The 27,799-nt window shown below is 36.1% G+C and overlaps 1 protein-coding gene across 1 annotated transcript in view; it reads right to left on the minus strand.

Annotated features, from left to right (window-relative positions):
• Positions 1-18,993, minus strand: part of LOC145688015 (uncharacterized) — a 79,380-nt gene extending 60,387 nt beyond the window's left edge. Inside the window, exons 1-5 of the mRNA XM_081761684.1 lie at positions 18,863-18,993; positions 18,582-18,741; positions 14,261-14,328; positions 9,986-10,070; positions 507-717 (exon numbers count right to left, since the gene is read on the minus strand). Coding sequence (XP_081617810.1) covers positions 507-717; positions 9,986-10,070; positions 14,261-14,328; positions 18,582-18,741; positions 18,863-18,904 — 566 coding nt within the window. The 5' untranslated portion in view covers positions 18,905-18,993. The remainder of the gene's footprint in view (positions 1-506; positions 718-9,985; positions 10,071-14,260; positions 14,329-18,581; positions 18,742-18,862) is intronic.
• Between the last annotated feature and the right edge of the window lie 8,806 nt (positions 18,994-27,799).

Here is a 27,799-nt window from a genome sequence, read left to right on the forward strand (position 1 = left end):
TTCCCTGTACTACTATGGTTTTTACTTGCACAATGTTTTGTCAACATATCGCTCCCATCGCTGCTATTTCTGCCATTTTACACCTGAGTCTACTTCTTAATTCAAGCAGTTCTCCAATTTGTCTTACGGAATTGTCCACGCCGAAAAGTGTGCACCAACTGCAAACCCAAGTACAAATTAGGAGCGTTTGTCATACAGATACATGTGAGGGAGCAATGTGGCAAATTACACGGGTCATGGTTTTGAGTAAACGGCCAGAAATTGAGACCATTGTGGTTAAACTAAATCAACCACAAGTAGGTATAGAGGCAGTGCTTATTTGCTAGCTCTCATCCTGAAATGACAATGTATGTATACCCTCGATAAACAACTTTCCATTAAGAACTTTTCACGCTTCTGAGTATGGTATCTCATTAAAATAATAATAATATCGCCCGAATTGAATATAACACCAACCATAGTCAAGAACAAAATTTAATAGTGATAAAAACCAGGCCAAAACTTACCTGTGAGCCAGCTGTGATTCTATAAGTTTTAAACGTTCATTCAGAGCAGCTTTCTCAGTTTCACTTTCATCTACAGCTGCTTTTAGTGTGACGTTCTGTTTAGCTAACTGAGCTGCCCTTTGTTCCACACGCTGTTTCTGTTTTTTCAAGTAACTTCTTGTTTCCAGCGCTTCACGTAGTAATGCCTTCAGCTGCGGGACATCATCGATATCTAGAAGTATATTTGAAATACAAATTACCGTGAAAAAAAAGAAATTTTCATTTGTCATTACCTCAACATCTATGAAACATCTTTGTTTTATCTATGCAGACAAATTATATCCTCAGTCACTGTATTTCCTGTCCTGTGTACCATATTTTTCAACATAGTTATTATATTTGATCCCAAGATGAATTCTTATGAAATGAAATCTTGCTTTAGTTACACCTAGCGAAACCCTTTAGGGATGATTAACCCAAACGAATTATTATTGTAGAACTGTTGGGAGTGAGAATTAGAATGAAAATGGTTGAACTGTGCAAAAACTCGCGGACACGATGCTGGCTACCACAAAATCAGTTCACCAGGAATCGATGCTGGAAGCCCTCCCAGCAGAGCTTAGCGCTCTACCATTAAGCCAACGTGACTCCGGATGAATTTTTATAAACAGACGTCTTTTCATCTCTAACCACTTTAAACTGAAAAATACGCTCTTCAATTGGAACCTTTCGGAAATTTGGAGAATTTTGTTATACATCATTATTAATTATAACGTTCGCACGAACGAATTATTTCTGATTCGATTCACTCTAGTCAACGACAGGTTCACTCTTTTCAAACATTATTCTCAAGATTAGGAATTGAGAAAAATATATATCCTGAGACACTGCCATCACAATGCGTCTGATCCCTAAAGACTTCTCTCTCTTACAAAAAAGGCATTCACAAAAATGTTCAAATGCTAATTCCCTTAAACAACTGTAGTTATGTGTTATTACATTGTTGTAGTTGTTAAGATCACGCAGTCACGCCTAAGATTGTTCTGTTAGTCCGTACATACGTATAATGTCACTATGCACGACAAATCTTAAACGAAAGCCAATTTCTGAATTCTCTTTCTTGCAGTACAGCTAGTGCTTATCCCCACCAAGCTCCTCAATGGAATCAATCCGTTAACACTTTCATAGGTGATGGTGACTTCAACGCTAGATATTCATATCACGTTTTCTAGTATTGAAACAAAGGCAATACGAGTTACACATCTCACCGTTAGATGGCAGCAAACATCCTTCAGTGACTGACATCTACCGGACGAAACTGAAACTGAGTAATCCTCCTCACTGTCTACCAGAGTTCATTATTTATTAATCTTTTATATTTGAATTGTATTGTTAAAGAAAAACCAAATATTTAAAATAGCTTATACTGCTTTATTATGCAAAAGGATAATGTGTGTTTTTAAGGTACTTTCAATGAGTCCTCGAAACGAACTTCTGTGATGTACACTGTACAAGCGTGAGTTCAGAGCAACGTTTGTGGCTGTCTGTACAGAAGAAATAGATATTTTCCCTTTAGCTTAAGCATATTTGCTGAAAATAGTAAATCTACTCTTAGCAACACAGCTCGACAGGAGTTAACATTCTCCTCCCTCCCTCTCTTGCCCAGCACACCAATCATGGAAAAGATTCGAACGCAAACAAACAGAAGTGATTAGTGTTTTAAGGCACGCATAGTTTTTTCTTCTTTTTATAAAGCAACTCTACCTGAGAACATGAAGTGCTACTCAAGCTGAAGTGCGAAGGGAGGAAAAGACAGGTTTTGTTATTCATTTAAAAAAATATTTGTAGAGAAAATATTATAAACACTATTTTCTTTTTTGCATTAGGGACATATATAATTCTTAGATTTATTGGGTAATGATCCGAATCTTTCATATCAGTTGGTATTTTATTTAGGATATTACTTCAAAGGTTTCATACATTCGTAATGTGAGTGACCAATATTTCTAACTAGATTGACACGAAAATGCATGTCTGTGGCAATTTGGAGTCCATGCTTTAAGTGCGCATGATCCTAGATTCGACTCCCTATGGGGACGTCATTAGTAGGTTTGTTCATCTGAAGTATAGGGTCCTTTTTCAGCATCCAATTCGTATATTCATACTTCATTTACCAATAATAATAATAATAATAATAATAATAATAATAATAATAATAATAATAATAATAATAATAATAATAATAATAATACAATTCCCTGATATTACAGCCCCGAACTATTGTCTACCAAACAACTTTCAGCTGAGTGATGTGTGGTGAGCACATAAACCCTCAACGCGAGTTTTATTGGATTTCTAAGCCAACCAGATTGCATTTAGTTTGAGTTTCGTATAGTCCCCACATTGACCTATACGCGAAGTTACTAGGCCTACCAGAATGATTTTAGTTGAGTGATGTATAACCAGCAAATTGACCTCAATGCGGTTGTTACTGGATTTCTAAGCCTACCAGACGGCTTTCAGGTCAGTAATGTATGGTCAACACATCTGACCCCTTTTTATTATGTGATGTGTTGTCAGTACACTGTTGCTGGATATCTGGCATATGTTTATAGTTAAGTGATATGTGGTTAGCACAGACCTAAACGCGATTGTTACTGGAGTTTCTAGGTATAACAGACGCTTTTAATTGAGTGATGTATGGTCGACACATCGACACCCAACACGGTTGTTACTGGATGTCTACACTTATTAAAATGGTTTTATTTAATAGCCCAGTCAATAAAGGTTTTTGCAAGGAAAAAATTTGGGTAAAGCTGATTTTCTCCCAAGTGATAGACCACTATGAGGGGAACATTTTCCCAAAAGTCCCCGCCCCTCCCCCTGGAGCTTTCCCCACCACGCCCCCTCAAAGTTAAAAAATGGGCGTTTTAGAAAAAAAGGCCATATCTTCAAAACTAATGGACATATTGACATGCTTCTTTTTTTCTCGTAATCTGTGAAATATGCTCTACAATTTCGTATTCCTTAAAGTTTTTCATAAACCTAATGGTTTCTTGGCAATTTTAACCTAAAGAGTAAAATATGAAAAAAATCGCCCGCGCCATTTTGTTTTTCCTCTTATATTTCCTTAGTGAGTTGTGATATGGAAAAATGTTTCAAATAAATCTTAAAGAACATAAAATTATCTTTCCAACGGTGTATATATTGTGAGGGTTACTCTTAAAATTAGCCATGTAGCGAGGTAAGTTTGAAGACGAGCGGGCTCAAATTTTCGCCTCAAATATCAGTCACTATGTTTCATTTCGAAAGAAAAAAATAACAAAGCTTTTTTTTTAAAAAAAATAATAAACCACTGCATGTTAGAAAAGCATTTTTGTTTAGTCCTGCCTCCCCTGTGAAGCTTTAACCCTCACTCTATCCCCATTACCATTCCAAATTTAAAAATAAGCGTTTTTGACACAAGGTATTATCTCCAAAACTATTCAACACAGTGATAATTTTCACATTCTGTTTTATTCTTAAAAAGTGATAAAATTATTTTATTTTATTTTCTATTTTTTTATAAATCTAAAAATTTCTAGATAAACAAATAAACTATAAAAATTTGAAATATTTTGTTTGCTCTTCCTTTCCTTATTTTTTGCCTTGGATCTCCTCAGTCAATTAGCGTATGAAATTATATCTATAACATTTTTTATTATGTTTACATCTTAATTTTGAACGTGTCCGCTATGCTTACTGCAGTATTTTCAACTTAATCTTCCGTAGCTATACAGTATACTATTTAATTTTCGGATGATGATTCTACAAGTTCTTCCTCGGAATAGAAATGTGAGTTTAGGCAAGACAGCCCATACAGTGCTCACACATTGCAGAGCAATCTATTTTAGTTTTTTTTTTTTTTTCATTTACAGTATTGCCTATATCCTTGCTTACACGAACATGATATTATGTACAGAAGCTCGTCTGGTGCAAATGGCTTGCATGTGGGAATAGGTTTCAATGTCTTTTTGGAGCGTCCGTTTTCTTTAATTAATTCTATCCTCCAACCCCATTCTGTCAGGAAGTTTATTTCCTAACCATTTCTGTACTTGCAAAAATACTCTGAGGGAATGTTCATTACACACTTCAGAAGTTGGAGGTAATTTGGCCAGGTCAAAGTTAGATCTTAGTGAACTTTTCTTTGTGAAAGACAAAATTCTGTGGTATCGGGCTTCATTCAAATTTGAGTATTTTCCCAAATCATACAAAGCCAAAACTAATTTTTCACTGGCCCAGTTTTGAAATTCCGGTGATTTGAGCATATCTATTACTTTTAATTTGCCCATACCATAAAAACACGATGTCGTGTCACATCCTGTAAACGCATGACAGAACAAAAGTAGTTGCCGGCAATCTCCAAACTTTTCAATCAATGTTTCGATCCTGAAGTACCGTGTGCTCGGAGTCACACCACCTTTCTCTTTACAGAAATAAACAGAAGAACTTTCTTTCTCAGGAGACAAAGCAGTAAGTAAGACTACCAGGTCAGTATCAGATCCTACAACTATAACTTTTGAAGCAGTTTTCAACTGTTGAATGGCCGTCATTACAATGTCAACATCTGCGTCTTCCTCTGCTGTAATTACAGTCAATCCCCGTTTCACGAGTTCAGACCCCAGAGCCAACGATAATCTCTTCTTATTGTTTCTATTACCTAAGAACTTGTCTTTTCCCGTGGCACAGACTGTGTTTTGACAAAAAAATATGTCTTGTGAAGATTTTTTCGCCGCTCTTCTGTTTTGTTCTTCATTTTTCGTGGTAGGCTCATTAGGGTAACCATCAAAAACAACGATAGATTTTTGACCATATTTATTAAAACATGTGTACAATAGTTCTCTAAGACAGCTCCAAAGGTACAATTTTTTGGCCATGGCAGATGGTGAAGAAGAAACCCTCCGTCTACAATATATGTTGCATCCTTTACATCTAGTTCTTCGATGATTCCTTCTTCAAAAACTTTCATCAAGGATGATTTTGTACCTTTTCGAAGAGAAACTTCGTCAAACAGAGCTGGTGGGCGTACTGCCAATTCATATTCGAAATATGTCTTTAATTTGCTGGCGCACAGGCACACAATATCCGATTAAAAAGCTGTTGAGAATTGATGTTGACTTCTTTTGATCTTACTCTTGCTGACTTCTGTGCTGCCTGTGTCTTCACCTTTTCTGTGCAGTTTGAGTTCTTGGAAATTTTTACATTTAATTTTGTTCATGGTAGACAAACCGACATCGTATGCTTGATCACAGTTTATTGAATCATCACAAACAAACCCAGTGCCCAAAGAGACCAGTTCACCAGACAACTTTGTAAAAGGATTGTGTTCTTGCAACCAAGCTGTAAACTTCTGTAAGTCTGACAAGTCTTTCTTTCTGGATTCTCCTAGTTACACGTGCTGTTCGCTAAACTGCATTGCTGTTCCGAAAAAATCTTCTACAGCCTCATGGATTTTGAGAAAGAATGGTGTTCCAAGTACCCATTTTGAAAGAGTATTGTCAGTAATGCCACGGCCATGTGTCAGTCCTCCAACAGATTTCATGGGTCGCATCAAATCTTGTTCTATGCACATATCAGACCACGTTCCTGACCAGTACTTGCCTTTCCGCCTAATAGTGAAGAATCCTTTCTCCTTAAAAAGGACTAGTTATTGATTTGTGAGTTTTGATTCAAGTTTGCACATCTCTTGTGCATACAAGTGGGCGGATTTAGCATAGGGGAGATGTCCGGCAGCATGAAAATATGGGAGAATTTGAATTGTTGTATTCATATGTAAATCCCAGTTTCTGATCTTTCTGCAAAGATAAACAGCATTATAAGGTCAATTCACCTAAGGAGATTAACCCACAGCTTAATTGTTCTGCTTGAAGTTCTAATCTCCTGCAAGAAATCGTTAAATTTGCTCAAAGCTTCTTTAACAGCTGGTTCTTCTAGAACATCTTCTTCATTAAAACTCTTTTCAAGAAGATCTTTAGAAATATTTTCCAAATATGCAAGATAGCCATTTATTTCAGGAAAACTGCTCTTCATCACTTTAACAATCGCACAAGCAGAAAGGCTATATGCACGGACAGCTCTTGCGTATGCGTGACCATTCAAATGTGGTTCACAGTCAGTTTACCGTAAACTGTAGCCCATAGGTCTTCCAAACCACTCCCCTCCATTATTTTTCCAATAACACCCATAAAAGACATTAATAGATGGAATCCTCCTAGCCTCAGAATAATTTTTGACACTTCACTGTTGGGATTTACTAACGCTACAATTTCAGCCGCCTTTAAAAACAATGGTTGATCGAACGTAACAATACAGGCACGGCGTTGCTTCTGACATTGTTCTGCAGCATAACTGAGAGCAGAGAAAATTGTTGATGGATTGCTAGGATCCATGTTTATAAAGGGAATTCCTAATATATATGTATCCTCACAATCTTCTCTTCTACTCATTACGGAGGTCATGAATCCATTCCACCCAGGCTGCATATCTGCGCCTGCAATCCACAAAACATTCATTGGAAATATGGGGTGTACCGTTCGACATTCAATTCCTCTGGTAACTTTCAAGTCATTAAAATCCTCCACAAAAATATTGGAGAGCCCACTATGGTGACTTTTATTGGCATACGAAAGAATACGAATAGTTTCAGGATTAAATCTTCCCAACGGAGTTCGCTTCACCTCCACTTCTGTTTTAACACATTTACTTAGTGTTATGCATTTTATCCCTCCCATGATATTTGAGGCGAAAATTTGAGCCCGCTCGTCTTCAAACTTACCTCGCTACATGGCTAATTTTAAGAGCAACCCTCACAATATATACACCGTTGGAAAGATAATTTTATGCTCTTTAAGATTTATTTGAAACATTTTTCCATATCACAACTCACTAAGGAAATATAAGAGGAAAAACAAAATGGCGCGGGCGATTTTTTTCATTTTTTACTCTTTAGGTTAAAATTGCCAAGAAACCATTAGGTTTATGAAAAACTTTAAGGAATACAAAATTGTAGAGCACATTTCACAGATTACGGGAAAGAAAGATGCATGTCAATATGTCCATTAGTTTTGAAGATATGGCCTTTTTTCTAAAACGCCCATTTTTTAACTTTGAGGGGGCGTGGGGGGAGAAGCTCCAGGGGGAGGGGCGGGGACTTTTGGGAAAATGTTCCTCTCATAGTGGTCTATCACTTGAGAGAAAATCAGCTTTACCCAATTTTTTTCCGAACTTTGATGTTTTTTGACCTTCATTGACTGGGCTATAAGTGAGGTGCGGTCAACACATTGACTCCAACCCGTTTGTTACTGGGCTTTCTAAGTCTGCCATATTACTTTAATTTGATTGATGTATGGTCAGAAAGCACATAGATTCTAACTCAAATATAAATGCGTTTCTAGGTCTACCACATGGCCTTAGAAATTAGAGTGGTAGCCTATTTTATACTATCAGTGTGCAGTATCTTTTGAAGCTCTTACTCTTGGGCGCATCCAATGTTGCAAAACGTATTTTGAGATGGAAAGTATCGAGTGTACAACATTACGAAATACTTGTAAACACCGCATATACGGACTTTTGCAAGAATTTCATGATCGGGTATAAAGATATAAGAAGAAAGTATTAATAACGATATTACAAAATTTTGCACGAGAGTTTTGGTGTCATCCCAGTAATACTTTTGTAAGAGATGTAACAAATAGTCTTCGGAAAGGCGTAGACATGTGCGATTTGGGCAAAATTAATGACAATGTATGCTATAAATTTCCTTCTATTTATGTTATTTGAAATGTCTGTTTCTCTTACCTATGATAAGTAACAAAACAGTCACAGGTATATAGGGGATGCTGGAAAATTTTCTGCTTACTACTACTTACTAACAGTGACTAGGTGTTCCGCTATTATAAAATTCGGAAGAACAGACCATTCTATGTTTACATTATCTTTGTTTGTCTGTTTAAGCTTTTTTGCTCACAGCAGATTCAAGAGTAGTTGTGTGTGAGAGAAGGGAATTTCTCGTAAACACTTTCGGGCAATGATTTTTCTAAAATTTCAAATGTAGTTTAACACCAAAATTATGCTCTGAGCGACTTAATTTGGGGACGAAGTCCCATCCAATAGGAATGTGTACAATTGGTTTTCCGACTTCCAGCGTGGTCATCACCTTTTGTCAGTGGTGAATTTTGTGGAAGACCTTCATCCCGTCTGTCGTTAGTGATGTTGATGCTGTACATGAATGATAGAGAGATCAGTAAGTGACACCGTGACATTCAGATATCCTTGAGCATTGACATGAAAGCAATACACACATTTTTCCATGGTCATCTAAACATACAGAAACTTTCAAGCTTTTGTACACAATTCGAGAGAAGCTCAAAAACAAGCTTCTGTCAATTGATGTAAAGAGCAAAAAATTTAACCAAGGTTAAGTAAAATCTGGTGTACTACATTGCTACAGAGGATGAAACTTGGATCTATTAATATCAACCAGATACTAAACAGAAATTCAATGTTTGGGTATTTCAAAGGAGCCTAAACCAACAAAAGTTACTCGTCCGATGAGTGCTGACAAGCAAATAATTGCTTGCTTTTTCTTTTATACAGGCCAAACATGTGGCAACCACAGCTTTGGAAGATCAAAGGACTGTAAATGCAGAGTAATATATCACAATTTGTTTGCCAGAGGTCAGCAATAAATGGCGTAAAACAAATGAACTTCCGCAATGTCAGTTCCCACTGAGCACAACAAACTGTTGATTTCTGTCCAATAAAAAGGTTGAATTAGTAATTTGTTGCCCGTATTCACCTGATTTAACACCTAATGACTTACTTCTGTTCCCACATATGATTAGGATCAGGAAATTATATTTCTGGGTTTTCGGCAGATATGGCCATATTAGCTCATCATGCATGAAGTATGACATCCCTCGGCAATCACACTGTCCGGGGAACTGGGGAGGAAGGGAGGAACAGGGAAGAAAAAAAAAGGAGCCTGGGACCATTATGCTTGGTAGCATCCCAGCATTCGTGCGGTGTGAATGAGGAAAACGACCCAAGAAATCCTCACTCAGAATAGCTGTTATACATTTTTAATAGAATGTCTCCACCAGGAATCGAACCCTGGACCGCTCGCACCAAAAGTAAGTGTGTTAGCGACTACGTTACTCGGAGCCACTGTTCCCACACATGAGAAATAAGATGCATGGTGATCGATGCGTGTCACCTGAAGCAGCTGTTAATTCATTCCGAACAGAAGTTTCTGAGGCACTTCTTAAAACTGCTGTAAGAAACAAACAAATCGGCTTGAACAAAGATAATTTAGACAAAAAAAAATTTTAAATTCTTCCGAAATTTATAATACCATCACACTAGCGTCACTGTAAGTAGTAGTAGTTAGGAAAAGCTTTTCCAGTAGCCCTCATGTAAAGGAATAACACATGTAAACTAATAAAATAAACATGAATGCATACCGTCAAGCAACGTCGGATCATATGCTATCTCTTGAATAAACTGAGATTCCCCAGGCAGTTGTCCTCCATCTCCATCCACATCTTCCTACAGAACATAAGTTGATTTCATATATATAAAGATGTATTTCTGTGTCACCTTAATCAAAACAAAGCATTAAACCTACTTCATAATATTATCTAATCTTTGAGTTATAACAGGATTAAAAGGACAAACGAATATATACCGTGTTTACTCGCGTAATAGGCGCACATTTTGTACCGATTTTTTACTGCGAAAATCCAACTGCGACTGTTACGCGAGGAATACTGCCATTCAATTATCGCCACGATCAAAACAATTTCGAATTTTGATACATACAGCATTGTCAACAAAAAATAAAATACAGCCTACATACAGTAAAATATTAAAACTTGTAAAAATTAAACTCGAAACATACCGATTCGTGAGATACAAATGTCCTCTTGGCAATGCCACAAAAGAACGATATATTTACACAATCGGGAAACACATGAATAAAAACTACGTAACACCGTAACGAAGAGCGTAAAGAGGAACATCAGAAAACACGAAAAGTTCTTTTGCTGGGACTCACGCAATATATGCAATTTCGAAGAAAGTCTCGTTCACAAAGACAAAAATCCCGTAGACTGCGACTTTTATGAGGGGAAAATTTTTTGCCGAAAGTTTTTACTTCAAATTTAAGATGAGACTATTATGCGAGTAAACATCGTATATATGCATTTTATACAATATAATATTACCTTATGATGAGAATTTAGAATAAGTGAAATAAAGATAGTTGATCATTTCGTTAACATGATTATGTTAGTTGTCCAAAAGTTTTATTGGACTTTGATCATACAAAAACTGATGTCATATGGTAACACGAAGTAAGACAAGTCAGAAATTGTCTTCCCATCACCACTAATAACTTGTTTCCAACGATTGGATAGACTATGGTTCCCACGATGGTAGAACTTAGCGGAACGTGAACCAAATAATTCGTCCAGTGTGTGTGACAACTTACAAAGACTCGTAACAATCGCACCCTCAGGTGCTTGTCTAACGAATGGAACAAACAATAACGGATGCTGGAATGTCCGGAGAGTATGGTGAATATATTGGTACGTGGATCATTCAACGAAAAAGTTTTCTTATGTTCTCAAAAAATTATTTCTTAAGGTATAGATATAAGTCAAGTTGCGCCAAGTAACGTAATCCTTTCTCACTTTTCAGCAATCTCCAAGGCAGCACAATAATTTATCCCATCGTCGCATGAGTTTTTGAAACCCATCTGACAAAAATTCGGGGACCAGAAAATGAAGAACACTTCTGCTCTTCCTGAACCTCCAAATCATTCTGAAAACGTTGACCCCAGTTGGGACCTGAGTTGAGGAAACAAGTGAAAGTCACTCGGGACCAAGTCAGAGCTGTAGGGTGGGAGTAATCTTTCTCATTCCATTTCTCGAAGTTTAGCTGTGTTAGTGCTGCCGAATGGGGACAAGCATTGTCATCCAGCAGAAAGGGGTCCAGGACGTTTGCGGCGAGTGCATTTTTACTTTCTCCAGTGTTTGGCAATAACATCCAGCATTAGCTGTTTCCCCTTTCTTCAAACAATCTGTGAACATTATTCCCTTGGAATCTCCAAAGACAGTCATAAGAACCTTACTGCAGTTTGTTGAACCTTGAGCTTTTTCCTCTAAGAGGACGTAGAAAGGTTCCATTCCATGGACGTCCGGTTGAATTCTGGAGTGTCGTGATGAACGAAGCCCTCATGCTGAGTCACAATACGGCAGAGAAAGTTGTTCACTTCATTCTGATACTGGGTCAGAGAAACCAAGCAATAAGTCACGTGTTGTTCAGTGAGTTGTGCGAACCAACGTGATGAAACCTTCACGTATTCCAGTGTTTCGTGGATGATATTATGTGCAGTCTCAATGAAAATGTTCAAATCAGCGGCTGCTTCACGAGCTTTGATCCTTCGGTTGGCTTACATCAGTGCATTCACTTTGTCAACCAATGTTACGTCACTGATTAGAGACGGGCCATCGGGCCGATCTTCAAATATGCTTGTTCGTCCTTCAGTAAACAACTTGCACCATTTGCAGTTACATTACAGAGTCTCCATAAACAACAACCAGCTTCCTGTAGATGTCGATAAGCAGCAAGGCCATATGCCCACTCACACTGGATCACACAACAAACCTCTTCTTCACTCCATACCGCCAAGACTCTCTACTCATTATGGGCAGGACACGCTTCTCACTGCATGACTCATGTTAATCACGCGCCACTCATGCGCGGTAGGCCGCACGAACATTGCATTGTTTGGTAAATCTAGAGGAAAGGCGAAAACTACTTTCATGTCAATTATTGAGCTCATACTTTCTCCAAATAAAACAAGTTGAGAATGCTCCAAGAGCATTGCCAGAACGAACTTAAAAAGAATGGAGAGATGGAGCGGGAAGGATAACTGTCATTGTTCCTAATGTAAAAGTAAATCTTTTTATCTGCACCATCTCTTTCTCGCAAAATCTAGCAAAATATCATCTCTCTATGACTTACAGTTCTCGAGATATGGCTGCTTAAATATCTAGAAATTCGAACCATTTTGGCCAGTATCTGGGGAACGGTGACTAGTTGGCCAGTAGATAGTTAATCAGTGGCCACCGATTACTATTTGGTGCCAAAATGTTTACCATCCTGTTAGGTATTGATCAACACCAATATGATCTCTGTGTGACTTACGGTTCCCGAGATTTCACTCCTTAAATCTCCCGAAATCGGAACTATCTTTTGGCCAATATCACGGAAACGGTAAGTCATAGAGAGATGATATTGATGTTAATCAATACCTAGCAGAATGTTAAACATTTTCGTACCAATATAAATTGATGGCCACTATCCAACTGGCCATTGGCCAAACCAGTAGCCAGTTGGACAGAGGCCACCGGTTACTACTTGGTACCAAAATATTTGCCATCCTTTTAGATATTGATCAACATCAATATGATCTCTCTATGACTTACGGTTCCCGAGATATGGCTCCTTAAATCTCTGGAAATCGGCCATTTTTTGGCCAATGTCTCGGGAACGGTAAAAGGGACGGGAAAATTTCAATCACTTTCTCAGATAGTTTTCGATGCTCTATCGAATGCAGGGTTCAAAATTTAAAAAAAAAAAAAAAAAAAAAAAAATGCAAACAGACAGACACACACACACAGAATTCAGTAACGAACTTTTAAGTTCGTTGAAAATTGGGAAACTTTTTCCTTGAACGACCTACGTAGTTCCAAACTAACGCAGACTAATAGCGTATCGGGTGACCTTAGAAGTACATGGCTTCGCAGTGCTGAAGTAGAATTATACTTCGCGATTGACAAGCATCAGCTCCATGCTTTTCAGTTTTACATGCACACGTTACCATCAATTCGAGTATATAGCAGCACTGATTATCTTGTCAAGCGGCAATAGTTCGGAAAGGACGATACTCCGAGCAATCCACCAAGCATAGAACCTGCTGCTGCAGTGGTTGTTTGGGAGTAAGTTCGTGTGGTGCCAACCAACAACGGTGAGCGTTGTGAAGTATCGTAAAGAACCTACTTCATCACACGTAAGCACCATGTCGAGAAATATATCCTTCTCCTGATCTCTTACAACGAAGAAACAGACATGCTTGTACGTGTTGCTTTCCGAGCCGGTTTGACTCATCGTCCACTTTATACATTTCAAAAACTGATGTGTCAACAATTGAATGCTACTTACTCATGGGTGACACTAAAATTCTGATACTGCTTTCCCTGAGTTTACATGAGTAAGAAAGTAAATTTTTTCTCTGATCCGCGACACTGTAAACCCTATAATTTATGGTTAAGTTTAGAAAAAGAGTCCACTTTCCAATCGTCCTCCATTATTCCCACAGCCGTCCAATGCTCTCTTATTCAAATAAATTATTACTTTTTTTACTGTAAATTTTTATTATAAGTCAAGTTTTCTGAATTTGGAACACAATAAAGCATTAATATGAAACGATAATTATACACTAACGTAAAATCTCGGCATTCTAAATTATACTCAAAGAAACACGTAAACGTAAATCATAACTTAGCCTAATTATCTTTTGACAGCCTTTTTGAATATGCATTGATTTTTCGAATTTCCGTCATATCTTCTGTGCCAACTCTTAAATAAAATAATAATAATAATAATAATAATAATAATAATAATAATAATAAGTTACTATAGCTGGTTTTAGTACGAAGAAAGAACCTTACCTCAATAAGTTGATCAGTATTATGTCTGATCCCGTCATCAAATCCCGACGAATTCTCAGAACCTGATCCTGTAAATATAATTCCATTTTAATTACATAATCCATGTTCTCAAGAAACCGTATTATTTACACTTATTCTTTCTTAATTGAAATGGCTTTACATTCCACAGAAATAAATTACTTTCCTTTCTGATCATATAAAAAGACTTCATCTGTAAGTTTTATAAAATATTATACAACATTATTATTCAGCAACTAACGACTAATGTACTACATTATTATCTTCATACATATGGTATTCTCTGCGCTACATTTCGCTTATATGAATCTTACTTAACGTTGCAATGAAAATTAATCATAACAAAAATCTAGAATTATCCCGTCTAGTATTTACAAAGGATGAAGCTCATTTACCATAACTTATGTTCCCAGCAGATAATCCGATGAAATTTGTGTGTTGAAGTACTACGTGATTTGCTGCGAAAAAGCATATTAGTTTGGGCAAAGTTCAAACAGAAGTGCGAGAACTAAATTTTGAAATAATATTATAGTCTATGGGAAAGTACAAAAATAGGATTAACGTTTTTTCTAAAACAACAATATGTGGATTTTTATTATATATTTCCACAATACTTAGTAAGACCCTTAAAATGGGCATAACTTGTTTTGGGAAAATGTACCATTGACGACCTATGGTCAATCAAACTATAAGATTTGGACTTTAGCTACTTTCAATGGGTGTTAAACTGTCTCTGTTATATAAACAAAATAATGTAGTAATTTGTTTAAAAATAAGTCTTCTACAACGAAAAGAATAAGACCTTTGGCATGCAGTCCAACTGGAATGACCATTCGACCATCTGTTTCATGTGATAAGCGGAATCTTATTAGGTTTTTATGTTTAAAATATAAATTTGGTCCGACCTTGATTGACCATAGCTCACCAATAGTGCATTTAAACAGAGGTGGGGGAACTAACATTGGTGAAATCTAAACTTTTATCGCTTTAAAATATGGGAAGAAAATTATCTCATACACTGTTTGTTGTATATAAAAATTAGTACATTAGGTAATTTGTTCTCGTAGTTTGAAGGGAGAAAATATTTTTATTGATGTGACTTCCGTCACGATCCGCCTCTAAAGATGAGTTAGAAGTACCATTTGTAAAACCGATTCCTGATGTAAGGAACTGTTCCGACAAATCAGATCATTATGTATCAATTTATTGAACGAAGCAAATGAATGAAACGACTATACTAAAAACTTGCCATTTTTCTTATCTTTTAATTTTAATATATAGTAAGTGTTTGTGGGGAGCATGCTCCTCCTCCGTCAAGTGCATAGCTTAACATGTGGTTTATTCAGTATTCTCCACTGTGCATTTTTGTAACCGTTACATGGCTTTCGTACATTACGTAAATTCCTTGTGTTCTCTGCGTTTGATCCAGTGGTTTGCGCATGCGAGGTTTATGCACCTGGTTTCGAGTTCGAATCCCGTTGGGAGAGCACCAACATTTAATTTCTCGATCACTCATTTTCATTACCTGTCTTGTCAGCTTAAATGGTATATTCGTGGAATGTTAAAAGTTTCTATTAGTGAATAAAAAAAAAGTTTCTATTAGAAAGATTGAAGTAATGATAAGCTCTTCGTTCTCATAGCTTATTGTATGCTTTCTAGAATCGAAAAATCTAGTGGTCCTTGACATAGCCTTTTCTTATTATTAATTTAAACAATGCATATTTAAAGATTTGATTAATTTAGCAATATACAAAAAGAAGAAGTTAATACGGTTCTAAATTTATCAGTACTTCAAACAAGCAAAGTTAAAAATAATTATAGAGGGAATTACGGCAAGAACCACCATGATTTAACTGATTCGATACCTGAAGAACATTCGGAACATTTAAGGTACTATTCCGAGGAATGAGTTCCTTAGGAATTAATTCACTGAATAAATGACCTAAAGCAAATACTTGTCAATTTCTTATATGATATCATCCTCTTTCTTTGTTAAAGTCATACTTTTCACCCATAAAGTTTCCAAATTTACACAATTGTCGACAGGAGAAAATAGCGTATTTCATATACAGTAGCATATTCAATACGCTGTTTTATTTTATCGATGACCATACAACACTATTCTCATTTTGAACGCAGTAACAATTACGAATAAAGCTGCCAAAAATTAGAAAATTTACAGGTGAAGTACAGTAAAAATTTGGATGCAGAAAGAAACAATAATAGCTAAAGATGGCATTTAAGCATGCAATATACGTGTAAGGTTATGTAGTGTTGAAGAAATGAGAGAAAAGAAACTAAAGCCAATTACGATTGAATCCTCCATAAGAAAAGCCGGCCTATGTTTAGCAGAAGGGGTCCAGCTCTTTTCTCTAAAAAATGTTACAATTTTGGTAATTTCTATTCACATTCGGTTAGTTTAGGGTAGGGTAGGTTAGGTTAGGTTATGTTAGGTTAGCTTAGATTAGTTTAGCTTTCATTATATTAGTGTAGGGATCCTGCATATTTTTTCCAAAAAATGATAGAATTTTGCTTATTCCTACTAATATTAGGTTAGTTTAGGTTAGGTTAGGTTATATTTGGTTACGTTATGTTACGTCTAAGTACTTGCATCATTCATTTCTCCTGTAAATTTTATGTTTTTACGTGCTTCTGGACCCCTTGTACTAAACATACTCCGAAAAGCCTTCTACAGGTTATGGAAAGTGGAAACCAGAGTATTAAGGAGTACCTTTCAAGTCCTCAAACGAGGAGTAGGCTTATACTGCAAAATGAGCATATTGTATAGATAGTAGAAAGAAGAAAGGTTAATTATGGTGAAATTAATAGTAGATATTGTATACATCACGAAAAGTTAAAACAGTTTTGAACTTTCAGAAATTGGAAAAGTTCAAAAGATGAAAAGGGATTAAATTCGTAACTTTCTACTTAGACTATATGATTTTTAAAATTGAAAAAGCAATAAATATATTACCAATTTTGACCTGCTATTGCAGCAAACATGTTTCGAAACTAAAACTGTTGTTGGCGCCACTCGGTTTTCCAGGAGCAGTAGGCATCACTTGTAGTTGTGTTATTTTTATGATTTGAGTGAAATAATTTATTCTATACTTTTCTGAATTCTTGAAGACTGTACGATTACCTATATATATTTTTCAATTAACGTTTTCAACAACTTGTTCAAGAAAATCCAAAAGTGAATATTCTTATTACATTTCTTTAGTTAAAAAAATATTTTTAAGTAGAATTTCATTACTGCACTGTATAAACTTATAATTAATCACTTACGAATATTCCTTGGTTTTACTTCCTTCTAGCATAATGTACTGTAATGTTATTTTTGATGGGGAAAAAAAAAAGTGATTAAGCGTTCTGTTAACACCTTTGGAGACCCATGCGCAAATGTCTTGACTGGTCTAGTTCAAGTTTCATCCTAGGCAAGTTCACTAACATATAGCCGTTCAATCGAACACAATAACTGCAGATTAAACATTTAGTTTTGAGAGATGGCAACATGACTTCGTGGCTGGGTCCGTGACTTTCATTATTAGCATGTTCTAATACTGAACTCGCTAGATTTTAACGCACGGCGCTACACTACAGGATCAGCCCCAAACCCTTTTCTTCTAGTCACCTGACTTCACTCAAATATTCTAGTGAATCATTTCTAAACACATCGGTTGTGAATATCGTCCACTCCATTACCTACGGCGTCCTAACCCTCTGTGTAATTTGTCTTCTGTAATCTGTAACACTCCTGCACGATCTGGTAAATCACGCGAGCTCTTTCGTGGCTAAGCGGTTAGCATACGAGCCTTTGGCACGGGAGACCCGGATTTGATTCCCGGCGGGAACTCATGTGGTTCGGATTCCACGTTCATCAGTAGGCCCCGTCTCATATAGCCTTGCTGCTGAAAAGGACGTTAAAATCAACTCAACTCTGGCAAGTCACGATATATTGCCTCGTGAAAGCATCACGTCCAATTGAGTAACAGTCATTTAGGCAGTAGGACGAATTCTACGTAGAAACACTGTATGTGTATCCATTACGTTCATGGCATCCTAAAATATATATGTGTGGACATAGAAATTGGGCGTCAAAAATACAAGCTTTGAAGATACTAACTTGTGTAAATATTCTCAGTCTGTGCCTCGATTTTATCCAAAAGGTAGGGTGTAGCGTATAAGCAATTGTATATTGGAGGCTATATTCTTAACCTGCATTCTGAATGGGATTACTAAAAAGGTGATAGTTAACACTTTTAGAAGTATGGACGTGCATAATGAAGTACAAGTCACTAACCTGTTTCCTTATGGGAAGATTCATAATGAATTTGTAGTTCTTCTGGGGACTGAAAAGCTTTCATGCAGCTGGGGCATAGAAACCCCTCCGCCGCTTGTTTTTCTAGCTCTCCTTCAGCATTTCTCAAAGGCGAGTTCGGTTGGGAATCTCTTCCCTGTGCCTGTAAATTACAAAAACTGCTGTGAGCACGGACAGTGAACATAACTTAAGTTCCAAAAAAATAATTTAACATTAACATGTCATGCATCATGTAGATTATTTAAATAACGAACTTCACCTACCCTATCAGATATTCTGTGCACAATATTTCTAATATTAAACATTTTTACATCAGTTCGTATTTGCTTCGCGAAACATGCCCCTCAAATCTCAAATACGGTCCTCGTCCTTGTATCAACCCATCACAGTAAAGCAAACAAGATAATAGTGCTTGAAGTCTGAGTCGGAACCTTTGATGTTGATTCTTTTATTATTAATATTTATTTTATTCTTTAAACAAGTATTAATTTCTTTCAGAATAATTGTCAGAGAACTACAAACTGAGTTTAGAGTAGTTATATATTTTAAAGTGGGTTTATGTATTGTCATAACATTTTGTAAAGCAGTAATTACACATTTCTACATTTGAGAAACAGATATACTGTATATTCATACGCTATGTATTAATATGCAGTATATTGATATTATCGCAAATTCAGCGCTCTAATTTGCGATAATAGGCACAACAGTAGCAGTGACGACGCCAGCTTTAATTTCTTAGGGGGTAAAGCAGGGGTAGATATATTTTGGGGCAGCTATTTTTTCATAGGCTACCAAAAATGATACTTTTATGATGTTTAACTTACATTACAGTACAACGTATATTACTTTGTTCTTTTTATATTATATAATTAGAAATTAAACTTATTTCAAATAAAGTTTGCAACTAACAAATAAAGTAACGTCTACATATGAAATATTCAATTCCTGGTGGGAGATATTGACTTTTGAACCCATTAAAGTGGTTCGAATTCCACGTTAAATGGTTTTCTGAATTTTATATAGCCTCGGTGCTGAAAAAGACATTCAACTTATATCTAACCAACCTAACTAAAGATACCTTGCTGCACCTAAATTTAACAGATTACCTATCAGCGTTCGGAAAAAAAATGCTTCCAATAAAATTTAAGTATTTTTCCTCTAGAGCCCAAATCTGCAATTAAAATGACGGGGTTTATATATAATTTTCCAGTTCTGTAGTTTAAAAAAGGAGCATGAGTGATCAAGTGTTTTCGATTGTCTGTAATTTACTGAAGTAGGTAATATCCACTGCAAATGTTTGTAGTGGCTAATATCTACAATTACATTGCGAAAGAAAGTTGAATAATACAGCACTATGTACAGTACATTTAATCAAACAAAATATCCAACCTAGCCGTGCAAAATGTCGGATACGTTTTAAATATACATTATAAGCAGTGCTTAAAGTGAGCCGGTATGAGCCGGTTATGCATCCGAAAGTTAGAAAATCGGCCGGTATGCCATACCGGTAAAAATAACTGATTTAAATTGTAATTTGTGTGTAAAAAAAAAAAAAAAAAAAAAAAAAACAGATTTTACACATAGAAGTAAGTACGGCGTTAGCATTGTGTCAACAAATATGTTTGTACTATCAAAAATTTCGTTGTTGCTGCTTCAAAAGAAATAACAGTTCTCTATGACTCTATTCAATGGCAGAATTTGTGCTCTTGTTTTTTTTTTTTTTCAACATTTGTGCGAGCAATTCCATCCCCTTCAAAAAATTCTACCATATCGCCCGCCTAAAATGTTTAATCTGTATCCGCCCGTGGCATTAAATTCAAAATTATTATTTTCACGTTGTCTGGACTTCTGTGTTTACAATTATAAGAAAATTAGTGTTCACCACGAGACAAGATGAGGCCAGAAGAAGCTTTTCAAAAGGGAAATGAGATTGGAAAGAATCATTAAATACTAGATACTAGAGAGGAGACGAGAGTGCCTACAAAGACTTGAAAACGAGACGAAAAGCATATGGGCCTATCCACTCAAATGCCGCATTGGATCACTAAGTTATTGTAAATGCGATATTTAAGTAAACTTACCATCCGTGTTCTTCCACATTTAGTTCGCCGATATGCTCAAGCAAAATCTTAGAAAAGCAAAATCATTTTATAAATATTTATTTCTGTTAGGCTGATGATAATGAGGAGTAAAACATGTACTATATTAGTCTTCTCTCTCTCTTTCTATAGATTTTTTCGTCAAAAATGGTGCAAAAATGTCAGAAGTAGAGATGCTCTTTAGGGTTCTGTCAATATTACTGCTCTAAGTGGCAATATTTGTCCCATACCGTCACCTCATCTGATGTCACTTTAAGCACTGATTATAAGATAATAATTTCAACATTTTGGGTTTAAAATCAGAGCTTCCAGATTAAATTGGCTCCTCCAGATTTTGTGCGTCGCTTCCGAAATTCGTTAAATCGAGGGATGAGTATATATAATTGTTATTTTTATATTCTTTGAAAATGCGAAGTATTAGTGAAAAATAAAATAAAGTTACCGCTGGACTGGTAGACTTGACAGCAGATCACCCCCTAATTTCCTACCTAATCACCAATTCGAAAAAATACGTAAGAGTTTAATTATTATTTAGAACTGTATCTAGAATCCTAAACCTTGGTGGAACCAAGAATACACTCATGTGTTTTGCTGATGTATATATGCTCGCGAATTTTAATTTAAACAAATACAGGTTTTAGGTCAATATTCCTTCGGATCTGATTAATCCGAGATAGTTAACTTGTAGAACCTGTCATCAATATTCCCTATCACAGTAAAATTGGAATTTCGTCAACTATTTTGCTTTTAAGGTACATACACTGAATAAAACGCAAAATAAGCGTATACGAACCTTGATTCGCTCAGCTCAATTAAGCCAGGTACAATAATTATTACAATAACTTCTATATCTATATAATCAAAAAATGAACACAACGTTATCATCAGTAACTTTGTTTTAACCAATGGCGCAAATCCCGGCGGGGATGAGGAGACATGTCCCCTCCAATCTTGGAACTGGGGGCACTGTCCCCAGGGGCGTCATTTGAGACTTCGCTTGGGGGGGGCAAGAGCACCACCAACATAAGACTTTCACGTGTTGTACTAGTATATTAGTAGGCAATCTATTAAAGTATATGTGTTCCTCAAACTCTTGGGGGGGGGCAATTGCCCCCTCCTTCCCCCCTAAATGACGCCCCTGACTGTCCCCCCAATAATCCGATTTGAAATGTTTCTTTTGGGGAGAAATGTGATGATTTGTGTCCGATTGCCACAAAGGAAACTGAGATGAAATTGATGTTTCCCCGGAATAAGCTTCTAATCTTCCCGCCTTCCAATATTGAAGACAACTCTGATCCTCCACAGCATTGTTTTTCATCTTCATAAATATTTTGAACATTGCTAAAATTATATATATATCTGGGAATGGTCTTACCCCTCCCCCCAATATTTAAGACAGATTATTTGCGCCGCTGGTTTTAACATGTTTACTCATAAAAACATTTTCCATAATTAGATTTTATTGCTTTGTGAGAATATTCTGAGCGTTGATAAGAATGTTCTTTCCTTAGGCCGTGTCCAAAAGATACAAGTGCACATTTAAAGTACGCTTATTTCCGGAAGTGACGTCACCTAGTGTGCGTCAAAAGGTCCAAGTTCACAAGTGTGCGAGTGCATAGTGCGTAGTGTGCGAGGATGTACACTACGTTAGTATACTTGTGTGCTTAATATGGCGATTTCTCGTAGAATGACCTAATAAAATTTTAATAGGCATATTCTTAATATTTTTGTTTAAGTAAATATATTTGTGGACTGATTTTATAATAATTTACTTGATAAACATACAAGTTAGTGATTTTACAAGTCGAATATAAAAATATTACGCAAATAACAAATGTATTTACGTTATGTTCTTTGAGTATGCAATAGAATTTAAAATAGTATAGGGAAAACAAACAAATAGTTTCTTTAATAATGCTATAAAGACATTTGTGCTTAAATATTACATGGTTTATGTAGCTTAATTGAAATAGTTGCACTATCGGTAATGCGGCTATTTGCACGTAAATGACAAATTTTAATGGTGTATGAATATATTAAGTTCTAGCATAGTATACATAGATTATTCATTTCTCTATAGCTACAGCTACAGCCGCAGCCGCAAATGTTAATTCATAGACACATAAGCCTAATTTTATAGTTTTGATTCTAAACGAATTCCTTTCAACGATACCATATTTCCTTGCACTTGAGAGAGACTGTAATATACCAATTACCATACATTGTGTATTTTTGACAGGTACCGAAAAGTGAAATACAGATCAAAAATTCCTTTCTCCACATTTATCAAAGATTTCACAAATTACTCCTGGTAAGTCTTTACTATGGCCATTTCATTTTTTTTATTCTTCGATTTAGCGATTTGATCTCTTGGTTCCGGTTTTAACAACTTGCCTCTTCACCCATATACTGTATATAAGGTAGTAGGTAGGTTGGTTCCTTTTTGTACCAAAGTATAATATTTAATTCACATAATATTGACGAGCGAGTGTTAGCGAGTGAAGGCTGGTTGGAACCCCGCAGAGCACTTTCTTTTCCGTCTTCGTTACGAATCGGTTCATTGAACGATTCATTGAAAGAAATGTCCAAAGTAAAGACTTGCCTTCCTCTTAATTCATATAATCCCATTACTGTACCCAGTATTAAAAGATTATGAACAATAATTTCTTCCGTATAGTTGAACAATGAGAGCCATTACATTACATACTGTATTTTTCATAAAACCGTCTCTTAATTTTCATAAAATTCTTATTATATTTTTAGTAGTTTATTTTACGTTTATATTTGGACGAGGGGATTTGTTTCGTTACTGAATAACCATTTTCGCAGTGGGAAGCATGTAGGAGAGTATATTTCAAGAGAGATCTAGGGCGCCGAAAGCGTAGTAAAATGCACGTAAATGTTGAAGTGTATACAATATACAGAACTCCATTCAAGCAGGCTTATAAGATAGTAATCTCACTTTTTTTTTTATTTTTACCATACTACTTTCATTAGGGTTATTCGCCTTGAGTATGCATTATCCTTATAAATTGGTATTTCATAGCGATATAATAGCTTTTTTCTGTAATTTTGGTCCTCATGTTGTTCAACTTTACCATTTCTTTCCTTGTCATCCTTCTATGTGTTAACTTTTGCTGTAGATTAAGAATACGGAGACACTATTTCGATGATTTCCAGGTAAAATCAATAAATTCACAGTGAAAGAATAACATCTAAGGAACTTCAATATTAGCGCAATATGGTAGAAAGAGTTCAATCAGTATGCCTGAACTGAAAGAATACAGTAGAACTACAACAATTATACTGTCATTGTTGTGAAATCTACCGTACAGGAAGCAATTATACTCAGTATCAACCCTCTCTCAAAGTAGTTTTGTGCCACATTATTGTAAATACCGCTCCCCTCGGTGTCCTAACGCTCTTGCACGTTGCCTACTTTCAGTTGCAATAAAATTCCTAAACTAATTCGCAAAAGTGTCTTCAGCGCCCTAATCACCAGTGCTACTCTTCTTTCGGGAGATTATTAAATATTCCCTCCGCAAGCATGCCTAATAAAGTAGAATATCGCCAATAGTTTAGTGTTTTTTATGCTGTTACGAGTTTATTGTGCACATAAGACAACGCACACATATATTATATATGTATTGCATTTATGCTCCGCTCTTGTTAATCTGCGCGTGAAATACCCAAAATGACAAATATTTGCAGGCACGGCAAAGCTGAAGCTGTTGGCATACATGAAAAAAACTCTTAAATCATTTTATGGTTATCCCATATAGTCAATCTGTACGGTTTATTTATCTTTAATATAACTGGAAAGTCATTCATCTAAAGAAAAAAAAGCATGCTAATTTTTTCTAATACGCGAAATTCTCCCTTCTTTTGTCATCAATGTTCCATATTCCACCACAACGAGGCGCTGTAAGCAAGTGCTGATCAAAAGCTAATTTTACGAAGTGTACACTATTTAGTGTGCACTCCATTTGTAGACTTCGAGTGTGCATCCTCGAAGTGTGCACTATGCACTTTTGGACACGGCCTTAATACCAGTCCAAATGTGTTACGTCATCCAAATCTCTACAGAAAATTCCCTGAGTCTATACCAAATTTTATAATAGTTATTATGGATTTTGTACTGAATACTTGGGACTAGAAATATTAATAATTTCTTATTGTTATTTAAAGGGCGAACTATTTACTTTCCCCTTTTTTCTATACAAGAATTTAAATTGGCGGGTGGAGAGAAGTCCATTTACTTAACTCATGGAAATCCATATGTAAAGCCCATTGCTATATATACGGCTTTCAGTGGGCCGATAGATTGCCTGAAGCTGTCACAACATCGAGTTTCTACAATGTCATTTTTTATTTTTATTTTATTTCCACTTAAGACTGCTAGTTACACACACACACACACACACACATATATATATATATATATATATATATATATATATATATATATATATATATATATATATATATATATATATATACAGAGGTTGACAAAAAGTCTAAAACGTTTGCAAAAGTTTGAAAATCATACATAGTATGGTGTGGGGCCTTCTTTTGCTTGCAAAACAGCTTGGATCCGACGTGGAATGGAATGGAATGGACGGACCTAGTCCCCCAAAATGGCCTCATACGCCTTAGCATTCATCATTCCATGCAGGGCTATGATATGACCTGAATAAAACGACGATATCACTGCCCATACTGTAACAGAACCACCCCCATGCTTTACAGTTGTGAGTAGACAGTCTGTCTCATAGGCCTGCGACGGTGTTCTCTATACGTAAACACGACCGGTTGTTGGAAACAAGGTGAAGGTCGATTCATCGGACCACATTACGTGTTTCCACTGCTCATGAGCCCACGCTGTAGTAGTAGTGGTAGGCGTTCGCCCGAATGACTCATCCTCATTCTCTTTTATGACCAGGATATTTGAACTTCGTTCCCTTTTACGGCTAAGATGAGTGCTTTGGTACCTCGATTCTGATTGGCTGAGAGAGGTCACGTGACGTTAGGCCCCGCCCACGCGGGAAACTCAAATTTCCAGGTCACGTGGTATGACGTCATGAGTCACCCCGCGGGGGAAATCCCTCACCCGGGATTTTTGAAATTTGTTCCCTTTTACGGGTATGATGTGTGTTTTGATTGGTTGATAGCTGTCACGTGATCTTAGACCCTTCGATATTTGAAATTCGTTCCCTTTTACGGGTAAGATGAGTGTTTATGATTGGCTGACAGAGGTCACGTGATCTTAGGCTCAGGGATTTTTTAAAATTCGTTCCCTTTTATGGGTAAGATGAGTGGTTTGGTACCTTGAATTTGATTGGTTGATAGAGGTCACGTGATCTTAAGCCCCCTGTGACTTTTGAAATTCGTTCCCTTTTTACGAGTAAGATGAGTGCTTTGGTACCTCGATTCTGATTGGTTGATAGAGGTCACATGATCTTAGACCCGCCACACGGTGAACAGAATACGTGGGAAAACCCCATCACTCATTTGTTTCCATGTTACGGGTAAGATGATTGCTTTGGTACCACGATGTTGATTGGTTGATAGAAATCGCATAATCTTACACACCCACCCCAATGCTAGACATTCAGAGTGCTATGACGACGACCCACCCTAGACCTGGATTTTAGAATTTAGTTCCCTTTTTATGGTTATGCGTAAAGTTCCCATGAAGGGTTCAACCTCCTCCTTAAATAACCCTTTTTGGTATCATGATATTGTACTGAAGTTTACCTTAAATATTATCATTCTCTTTGACAGATAAGATGATTACCAGCTTTTTTTACCTTGATGGAGATCCTGTCCTTGAATTAGTAGCCTATGTCTCTGGAAGTAACAATGGTGAAAGAGGGGTGTCGCTTGTAGATTTCTTATAACACATTGTTGTGAGTTTAAGCGTTTTATTGCTCAGTAAGCGCTTCATTAATGGAAACAGTGTTGCCAGATTTTTTTTTACCTAAACTGCTCCGATTCTTTTCGAAACGGTTCCGCAGAGTGTAAGAAATTTTAAACTAAAAATTTTTTCGAACTAAAAAAAATTTCAAAACTAAAAAATTTTCAAACAAAAAATTTTCGAACTAAAATTTTGAAACAAAAAAGTTTCAAACAAAAAATTTTCGAACCCAAAAAAAATTTCGAACTAAAAAAATTAAAAATTTTTCGAAAAAATATTTTAAACTAAAAACTTTCGAACTAAATTTTCAAATCAAAATTTTTCGAACTAAAAATTTTTAAAAAATTTCGAACCAATTTTTAAAAATAAGTTTCGTACTAAAGATGTAAACCACATTTGAAAATTTTCAAATCAATTCTTGAACTAAATTAAAAACCAAATTTTGGACACTAAAAATTCTTTAATTATTTTTCGAACAAAATCATGTAAACCAAATCTTGAATATATTTTTCACCTTAAATTTTCAAGATTACCATGATTTGAAAACAAGTGTTCAGGGTTTCAAGAAATAATAAAACACATTTTTTTTTCAACTTGTTGTATTTTAACGAAAAGTATGTGGTCTTCCTATACATGTTTATTAACATAATAAATACAGGATCTAGTTAATGAATATGTTGGACGCGTCATCATCTTCGAATCTTGTAGCCGTATCCTGTAAAGAAAAAGAAGAAACGACGGATTACTTTAAGAATTTCTTTTTTCTGAAACAATAAAAATGAGTCAATATTGATAAGAGAGAAATAAAACTTACTCGTAAATGATGGATGTGCTTAGGCTCATCTTCCTCCTCGGGTACAGGATCACTGCATTTTTTCACCGATGGTGGTGTTGGTGGTTTACGAACTCTTCTAGGTACTGCATTTTTCTAGGTGTTGCTGCTTTATGGTCAAGGTTCCCCCCTTCGGTACGGGATTCTGCATTTCTTCCACTGATGGTGTTGGTGGTGATTTATGAACTCTTGTGGGTACTTCAGTTTCTTCTTCTTGGTGTTGCTGCTTTGTGGTTAAGGAGGGAAAGAAGAAAAGGAAAAGGAAAAAAGAAATGGCGGCCTTATTGGGTATTTACAGTTTTTTCTTCTTCATCTTCTTTTTCCAGTTCCATCTTCTGTTTTTTAACGT

The sequence above is a fragment of the Thermobia domestica genome, chromosome 6 (genome assembly GCF_964235325.1).
Source record: "Thermobia domestica chromosome 6, izTheDome1.hap1.1, whole genome shotgun sequence".
In the NCBI taxonomy this organism is placed as follows: domain Eukaryota; kingdom Metazoa; phylum Arthropoda; class Insecta; order Zygentoma; family Lepismatidae; genus Thermobia; species Thermobia domestica.